The sequence below is a fragment of the Girardinichthys multiradiatus genome, chromosome 17 (genome assembly GCF_021462225.1).
Source record: "Girardinichthys multiradiatus isolate DD_20200921_A chromosome 17, DD_fGirMul_XY1, whole genome shotgun sequence".
In the NCBI taxonomy this organism is placed as follows: domain Eukaryota; kingdom Metazoa; phylum Chordata; class Actinopteri; order Cyprinodontiformes; family Goodeidae; genus Girardinichthys; species Girardinichthys multiradiatus.
The window spans coordinates 14184517-14194311 of NC_061809.1; the positions used below are offsets into that span (position 1 = coordinate 14184517).

The following is a 9795-nucleotide window of genomic DNA, read 5'->3' on the forward strand; positions in this document are numbered from 1 at the left end:
AGAGAAAAGTAAAGAGTAATACCTAAACCATAACACTGATGTGCCAGTGATACCTAGACATGGCTCTAAACGGTACTGCAAGATCTACGATGTCAAAGGCAGAGCTACAAGAGCCGACTGTTGGCAAAAGGTCATTTGTAACATGCAAAAGAGCTGTTTCTATATGATGGTTTAAAGACGGATTTAAACTTTAAAGAATAAGTTACCTCTTCATTGTATTAAGTACATCTAGTGAAGTGGTCTGTTTGATTGGCTTGGATGGAGAACGGATGTTCAAACACTGCTTTTCAACGATCGAAACTATTTAGCTGAGAAGCATCTTATATTCGAAATCAGCATAATTTCTTAATAATCTCAGTGCTTCAGGTTGTTCCACTTGCCTAAAAGGAGATGCTTGGTTTTGGGGTCTTATTTTTAGATATCTGCCACTGGTCTCAGATTTATTTTGTAATTGCAAAACAATATTTTTGTACATATCTTAACATTTATGAGTGTAAATAAATGTCCTGAAAGCCATAATTGATATCCACTTGATCAACATAATACAGCATCTTAAAGACGTACTAGGACTATTTGTTTTAAGATGCAGCTGAAATCAAGGTGGTGACTTGATGACCAGAGAATGAATCAGTCAGTTAACTGATGTTTAAATGAAATGTAACACTTTCATTTTGTTAAGTGTTAGTAACATGAGCATCTCAGGCATTTTAGAGCATCGCATTGACAAAACAAGGCCTTATGAAGAGGTTGCCTTGAATTACTGGGCACAGATGTGTAATAAGGAGAAAATATTTTGCCTTTTTTTTTTTACATTTTTAACTTTGCACATTGACTGTGAGTGAGCTTTAGGAAAAAACTTCTAAAAACAGCCAAATGCTGACAGGCTCCCAGTCAGCCAGAATAGCTTGTGCATGCTAAGGTGGAGCTAAAGAAAAACCTTCACATCAGTCAGTCATTCTGTCAGAAAGATGCCCGAGGTTCAATTCTACTCTGGGGGAGAGGCAGAAAAGAGCAAACACCAAGTGCAGAGAGACAGAGAGGGAGAAGCATGAGCACAAACAGGAGATGACTAACGGGAATACGATCAGGCTCACTGTCCTGACCTGCAGAATGAGTCCGTAATGTTGTAAAACAGGACCTGAAACGTGCAGCCTTGACTTCTCAGCTTAGTAAAATGTTACAGGTGAAGTCGCCACCATTTATTATGCCCATTACACCATATTAAGTTTTAAATTCCAACCAGCAGACCAGAGACTTGACTTTAAATGTTTGGTAGCTTTCTTTGAACATTTAAAGCACAGGAACTAGTTATACTGCTTGCAAAAGTTGGCCTTTCTTGCCTTGCTCAAGGTGCTGTGATTGTGATGCTGCAGGGAAAATTAACTTGTTTCCTCGTACCTCACTTATCAAATAGCCCTTCTAAGCACCACAACAATACTACTGCACCGTGACCTCCATATTCAGCTTCTGTTTTCAAAAACTGGGACTGAGCCCAAACACTTCCTGGAAGATAAAATGTCTCGGCCGCTTTTTCACAGCAAACTGGTGATATAATGAGAGTGCCTTGTGTGCCGTCTCCTCTAAGGCTCCTTTGATTAAATACTGTAAATTAGCAGCTTGCTGTAGAGGAGCAACATATTTTTACTATATTAATTCGCACAAATGACTACATTTGGTTTGCAGCAAGAAAGTAATTTCTCTAAAACTTCAAACATAGAGCTAGACCTCCAATGCCTTGCAAAAGTATTCCCACCCCTAAAACGTTCTTACCATTTGTCACGTTACAGCCACAAGTTGCAATGTATTTTATCTGACCAACACAAAGTAGCAAATAAGTAAAACAATTAATGGTTTTCAAAATGTTTTACAAAAAAGCTGAAAAATGTTTTTGCACGCATTTGTTTTCAGACCCCTTCGCTCTGATACTCCAAAACGAAATCCTGTGCAAACAATAGCCTTCAGAAGTTACCTAATGAATATATAGTGTTTAAAGCCCCGCTTGCAGTTTACTAAAAGCCATGTAGAGAAGACAGAGGAGAGTATGGAAAAGAAGCAGCTCCGGTGAGATGAGAGCAGAATTACACACTCTGCTAAGTAAAATGCCATTGAAACATGGTGATGGCAGCGTCATGATGTAGGAATGCTTCTCTTCAGCAGGGACAAGGAAGCTGGTGAGAGTTGATGGGAAGATGGATGGAGCTAAATACAGGACAATCCTGGACAAGAACCGGTAAAGGGCTGCAAAAGACTCGGAACAAGGATGGAAATTCACCTTCAACCAGGACAACACTAAACATACAGCCTGAGCTATAACAGAGTGGTTTAGAATAAAGCGTATTCGTGATAGAAGCCTCAGTCAAACATTCTATTGAGATTCTGCAACTAGACTTTAGAATCGCTCTCCACTAATTCTGACAGAGTTTGAGCTACTTTGCAAAGACAAATGGGCAAAGGTTTCAGTCTAAAGATGTAAAGCTGGTAGAGATAAACCTTAAAAAGCTTGCAGCTGTAATTGAAGCAAAAGGTTCTCTACAAAAAAAGACACCGAAAAGCTGAATACACATGCATACCACACTTTTAGATTTTTGTTTGTAAGAAATATAGATAACCATTCTGCCTTTACCACCCACTTCACCATCACGCACTACTTTGCGTTTAAACTTCATACTTTGGGTACCAAAGTGTACTTTGGTGTATCACCTAAAATCTAAAATACTTCAGTTTACGGCTGTACATAGACAAAAAGAACAAAATTCAATTGGTATAAATGCTTTTTCAAGACAATGAATACCGAGACCTTCTGCATGTGTGCAGGTTGTTAAATCCGACTTCTGAGCAGTTGACAGCATTAGTGTAACATCAGCCAGTTCCCACTTAGTCAAACTGTCATCCGCAGACACCATTACCCCCGATAAGAGAGCCCAGTTCTGCTGATGTGCGCTTGCTGGTATGCAGTCAGAATCACAGACTCGACACACTGCTTTCAGTCAGCCGACAGCTTTGGACCCCCTGTAAGCAGATCATCTTCCCACACCACTGGAATCTAGGCTGCAAGATGTGCCAAACTATGCCTTCATTAAACATGTATCCTACAGTCTGGACTAAAGTCTACAAGCAAATACTTTTATATCTTTTTCGTGATATTTTGTGTCAACCATGTGCTGTTAGTGTATGATAAGCTGATTTAAAGTCCCATCAGCTGCTGTGAGATGCTTCCTCTGACATCTGTACACCCTATGCCCCTGTCAAACATGAATTCCTTGCTTCGCAGCTACAGCTCAGTCATGCTTGTTTAGTAGCCAGTGTAAAAATCTGCTCGCCTCACATCTACATACAGCCTCCAGCGAGCTCATAGAGAAATCAACTGTTTTGATGCGTTTGGACGCTAACAACTATTTAGCCCTTTTAGTGTCCCCTTTTAGGAGCACAACCGCATCAGTGGTAAAGGTATTTCTGCAGAGCTTTGGCAACAGATTATCTTGGATCTGTGTTTAAGCTTTTTCAGTTCTTTAGCTGAGCTAAAATTGGTACTTAATGCCAAAAAGACTAAAGACGAATTTGGAATAGGGCGTTGGACCCACTAGTAAAGATCTACAAAAATTTTATTTTATTGCAGGATCATAAATCAAACTTACATTGCAGTAAAACCCAACAATGTATTTAGTGGAGAAACAGTCCCAAATTAGGAAACAATTGTTATGAAAATCACTCATGCAACACATATTGGTACCCCTAACAACCCACTTAAAACAAGCATGACCCTTTTTCATTTATATTTTAATTTTTTGGGTCTGAAAGTTGGGGGTTTTTTTTTTACATTAGACAAGAGCTTTTCAATTCTATTTTCTAAATATGCCGCTTTAGCATTCATGGTTTAGATGGCAATTCTCATCTGTGTCGTTGTCAACTTCCTTAAAAAAAAAATGAAGAAGGGCAAGACAAAGGATGTCTGGTGTCATGAGAATCTAGACAAGTTCTTGGCTGCGCTGAAAGCAACTTGGATGAGTCGATGAAGTGTCCTCTACACAGTCACAGCAGCATGTCATTGCTCCAACCAATTTCAACAATGGTGCACTTCGGATTTTTTGCCTGTGTGTGTGTGTGTGTGTGTACACGTGCACATTACCCAACAAATATGCATGCAGTCATGTTAAAAAATTTGCATGATGGGCGCATCTGGGCTCAAGTGTGTGCATGTGTGGGTCCCTCCGACAGCAGGCTGATTAAGCTGTTGCATAGTAATGAGCTATAGCTGTCTGTCTGGCAGCTGCTCTTTTTACAACAAAGACTCCCACTCACACGCACAAAGAAATAAACAGAATCATTAAACACACAGAAGAAGAAAAATGACCACAAAGGCCATCAAAAATCCATTTTTTTAGATAGCGTAATCACTGAGAAAGTTGTGCAAATGCAGAGGAAAATAATTAGTAATTCACTCAAGAGGGAGATCATGGAACAACACACAATGTGTGCCACAGCAGGAGTGGAAAGCATTTCCTGTCCTTTATTCCTTTGTATTGTTTTTCCTTCTCAAAGCTTAGGAATAACTTCAATTTCCTGCTTCCAATGTCATATGTCATGGAAGATATCAGCATCTTAATTGTGCACTTTAATGCTGTTAATGTGTGGGTATCTATCTATCTATCTATCTATCTATCTATCTATCTATCTATCTATCTATCTATCTATCTATCTATCTATCTATCTATCTATCTATCTATCTATCTATCTATCTATCTATCTATCTATCTATCTATCTATCTATCTATCTATCTATCTATCTATCTATCTAGTGCGGAAAAAAGTCAAGGTACATCAATGTCTCAAAAGCGAACATATTTTCATACCTTTCCTAAGGTTTCAAATCATTTTAATGAGATGACAGAGAAAAAGAAAGTCATGGAATAACCTACCCCTGCACATTAGAGAGGCTCCTTCACTGTCTACTTTTAAAAGTTGCCTTAAAACCCAAATGTATTATTTACATTAGCAAGGCTTGAGTTTCACCTTGTTTGTTTTAGTTGGTTTGTGCTTAACCCTTATAATTCTCATGTCATATTTATATGTTTTTGTTTTTTTCCATTTTAAGGTATGTTTATAGTTTGCTGTTATATGCAGCACTTTGTTTCAGCTGTGCTTAAATAATAAACTTGCTATGGTAAAGAGTTGAAGCTGGAGTTGAGGTAACACCATTGGGAAGCTACTTGCAGACAGATGATTGCAGGCTGGACTATCCAGGCAGTGTCTTACTGACTTACCAGCTAATATCCAGTTGTTACACGCGTGTCACAGTTTTTACACTAAAAATGCATAAAATGATTTAACTTGATTTAAAAACATTTTTCAAATGATGCCAACATAACATATTAAAGTTATAACAATGTTATTTATAGTTATTGATCCTTGCTTAGATCCTAATATATTGACTTAAGAAACAATACAAAAAAGGCACAATGTTTCATAATTTTCCAAGTCTCTGCAAAAAATATTAGACCTTTTGCTGATTTTTAGAAAGTAAAGCAAATAAACCAACCTGTTTGAGAAGAAACTGCAGTTGACTGTTATACTAATATGCCACTCTTACTTTTCCAAATGTACAAATTTGGATGTATTATATTCTAATACATCCAAATTTGTTTTCCTTTTACGCAAGTATTAAGTGTAGAAGTCTTTTTTCAGACAGCTGACCACCAGTGCAGAGCCACAGGTGGGGGAATGGCAGCAATGCAGTACTCTATGCAGGTCACTACAATACGTTTTCTAGCATCTCATTAAAACTGTAAGAATGGAGTAATAATGGCTAATAATCTTAACTATCCCATCTTTACACAGCTAAAATTAGAGTTACGTCTTCATCAAATAGCTTTTATTGGCAGTTCTTTCCGCAAAACTAACAATGATGCATACAACACCTTGAATTACATTAGGAACATAAGCTGTTTTATTTGAATTTCACAAGCGTATGACAAATGAAAAAGAAAAGCAGGTTATTAAAGGAGGATTTTCCCACTTTCTTTATTTTATAGACCCGACTGCAAAGCAACCAAACCCGTCACAAATACAAACGAAAAACTTTAAAAATAAACACGTGGCCTACAACTATGAACAACTATCCTAAACCATATTTGTATTTGGAATAGCAGGAATAAGGCTTTAATGTGTCACTAATGCACAATATATTATTTTCACATATATGCAAAGAAAACCAGAAAGAGGTAATCGTGACAAACTGTCTATTTGCTGTAGGGGGGGGGGGGGACACAGTACATCCATCCCTGGGGATCCACTATTACCCGAACACATAAAACGTAATGTCATATCCAACGCCTTACCTTGTTGACGTCCCCTTCCTCACATCACACATCATGCACTTAAAAGCCTCTGCCGTGTTCTTGTAGGTGCACACGCTGCAGTCCCAAAACCCCTCGTCGGAGGAGGGCTTCGGTTGACGCTTCGGCCTTTAAAGACAATAAATGTGGAAATGAAGCGAAGAAAAAAAAAAAAAAGAGTGCATTTATAAGCAATTGGGAAGGGGGAAGTGGGGGGCGGAGGGGCGGGGGGGGGGGAGAAGAGTGACTTCGGCTTTCGAAAGCAAACCTCTGGTCAAAGCCTTAAGGATTCAGGAAACCATCGTCTGCACGCGCCCCGTGATCTGACACTGTAATTGCCGATGAGGTTTTTTAACACCCGCGCGCGGGTACATGGCACGCGCTCACACACGAAAAGGAGAGGGAGAGACCGAAAGAGAAAAGCCCATTTTCCCTCCCCCCCCTCCCCGTGCTCCGTGGGCTCGCCTCTGTGTCCGCTCCCCTCCCCTGGTTAAAATATTTAGGACGTGCTGCTTACCTTGTGGGGCTCCGCTTGTCGCCCATGCCAGACCAGGGTTTATCTGGAGGAGCTGGGACGAGCAGAAGTCGTGTAATTTTTCAGATTATTTCAGGAAAGAAGCGATGCGCCTTTTACCCGCTCGGCTTCCAGCTGTCGTGGAAACTCCGCTTGGGAAATCGCCACGTGATTTGAGGTGGCCAATCAGAGCCCGGGTTATTTCCCGAGGCTGACATTCCTCTTGATGAAAAATGCTGCATTCACGGACACTTTAGAAACTCCTATTTTGGTGTATCGTGGTTACATTTCACCGAAAACAAATTACAGGTGCATCTACATAGATAAGAATTCATTTACGTACAAAAAGTTGAGATCATATTTATAATAGAATCACTATATCACAAATTGATACATGTCAAGAGTTAATTTGTTTTTTGTGATGGTTATGGCTTACAGCACATGAAAACCCAACATTTGAAATGTCTGCATTCTGAAACGTGGTTGTATGTTGTTGTATGTTTGCCATGTGATCTCAATGCTTGTTTTGGGCTCCTTTTGCATGAATTACTGCATCAGTGAGGTGTGGCATGAAAGGGACTTGCTTTTGACATTTCTAAGCCTCTTGGACCTTTCCAAATGATGATGCAAAATGTACCTTCATCTGAAAAGATAACACTGGACTACTAAACAACAATTCAGTCCTTTTGGTCCTTAGCCTAGACACCATGCTTCTGGTGTTGTCTCTGGTTTAGAGGTGGCTTAAAACAAGAAATACAACCTTTACAGCTTGAATAGGCTTTGCTATTTCGCTTTAATCGCTGTTTGTGTTCCAAGTTTTGCCTTCCACTAAACTTTCCATTATTTTTTATGGATCCAGCACTCTGAGTGCTTTATGGCAAAGTCTTTCAGTGTTTAATCCTTCTAGTGGAAAATTTCAGTTCAGCCATCTTCCACATGATTGGGAAGGCCATGACATATGATGTCTGCATCCTTTTTCATTGTTCTTACGCAATACACATTATATGATAAAACTGAATTCTGGCTTTATAGACGTAAGCCATAATTATCAGTTAACAAAACAACATTTATAATATATCCCTCTGTATCTATAGCTGTATTCAATAAAATAAAATATGCTGATGCTTGTTTGTCAAATTAAAAGTACCGTTTAAAAATAACCTTTAAACCGGTACTAAACACACTTTTCATTAAGCCCACATTTCTGTATTTCAAATATATATATATTTGGTCTGATGTAATAATCTAATCTTAAATGTCTTGGGTTTTTTTTAGCTGCATGGTGGCACAGTTGGTAGCTCTGTTGCCTTGCAGCAAAAGTGTCCTCGGTTTCTCCATTTCTGCGTGGAGTTTGCAGGTTCCCCCCGTGCACACGTGCGTTTTCTCTGGGTACTGCGGCTTCCTCCCACAGTCCAAAAACATGACTCTTAGGTTAATTGGTCTTTCTAAAATTGTCCTTAGGCGTGAATGGTGTGTGTATGGGTTGTTGGCCCTGTGTGTTGCTGTGATGGACTGTCGACCTGTCCAGGGTGCAACCCGCCTCTCTCCCTGCTGGAGATAGGCACCAGTTCCCCTGTAGCCCTGTATGGAAGAAGCAGGTAGAGAATGGATGAATGGAAAAACCTCATAATTAGGAGGAATGCTTTAAAAACATCAGTTTGTGTATAATTAATGTGTTACTGAAATACACTTTTCAATAATATTCTAGTTTATTGAATATGACAATATTTTATGATTTAGTACCAAATTACTGAAGACATGATTTTAATTATATTCTAATTGCATTCCTATTTACTGAGATGCACCTGTATGAGAAATATTAACTCATAACATTTTAGTGACCCAACTGAATCAGTTTCTTTCAATCACATACAAAAAATAAAAAAAATTTAACTGTATAACCATGTAATATGAGAAAAGTTATGAGGCTCTAAGCAGAATTTTACTTGGGTGCTTCACCTCTAGTCCCTTTTATATTATGTATTTAATCAGCTTGTTTTTGCAGAAAACTAGTGAACTAACAATGAAACAGTTTGCTTGACAATTATACAGCCACTTTACATTATTTAATGAATAAATAGCACTTAGGATAAAGTGTTGATTTGAGCCTTTTTAAATCATTCTAAGAGGTGCATTAATTACCATTTACAGTGTGCATTTAGGTTATCATGAAACTCCCGGGCCACCAGAGGGCCCAAACATTTAAAACAAGAAGCACAGCACAAAATAGGTTACTCTGCACTCAGCTATCAATATTTGTTTTTGTTCTAACATTAACATACATATCGTGTTTGGTAATTATGCAGCATCACGACTTTTCATATATACAATTCCTGTTAAAAAACACATAAGGTAGAATGGGATTCCCAAACCTTTTCATGTCAAGGACAACAATCAAAATAGTATCATGATTCTCAGACTTTGGAACAACAACCAACTTGTGCTCCCTCTAAATGTACTTAAGAGAAATGTTTGTATTAACTGTTCCCAAGATAAAATGAACAAATAACTCTGTGATGTAGTGGATGACAGCCAACTACAATTACTTGTAAAATGTTCAATTTACGGTACTTCTGAATTTGGAGCTGGCATTAGCTTGCAAATTGGCTATCTGCAATGCAAGCTAATTTAGTTCCTTGAGTTTTCTCAAGAACACTGTGGCCACAAGTTTCCTAAATAAGGATGTATTGTATTGTGTCAGAATGATTTAATAAGAAAAAAACTCAGAAATTAAAATGATCTGTTTTTAGCTTGTTTTGCTTTTTTTCATCACCAAGATATTCAAGGCAGCCATATTGGATTTTGAGGTCGAGGATAAGAACTACCCAACTTTTCTATTCAGAACTCCCATTCCATGGGACCTTTTTTGGTCATTTTTCTAACTTGAAACTTCAATTCTGAGTAAATCTGAAAAACAAACAATATCCTTCAAACAATAAAAAGTGTCAA

The 9795-nt window shown here is 38.4% G+C and overlaps 1 protein-coding gene across 1 annotated transcript in view; it reads right to left on the reverse strand.

Moving 5' to 3' along the window:
• Positions 1 to 7006, reverse strand: part of yaf2 (YY1 associated factor 2) — a 19486-nt gene extending 12480 nt beyond the window's left edge. Inside the window, exons 1-2 of the mRNA XM_047389893.1 lie at positions 6850 to 7006; positions 6336 to 6461 (exon numbers count right to left, since the gene is read on the reverse strand). Of these exons, the coding sequence (XP_047245849.1) occupies positions 6336 to 6461; positions 6850 to 6875 (152 nt within the window). The 5' untranslated portion in view covers positions 6876 to 7006. The remainder of the gene's footprint in view (positions 1 to 6335; positions 6462 to 6849) is intronic.
• Between the last annotated feature and the right edge of the window lie 2789 nt (positions 7007 to 9795).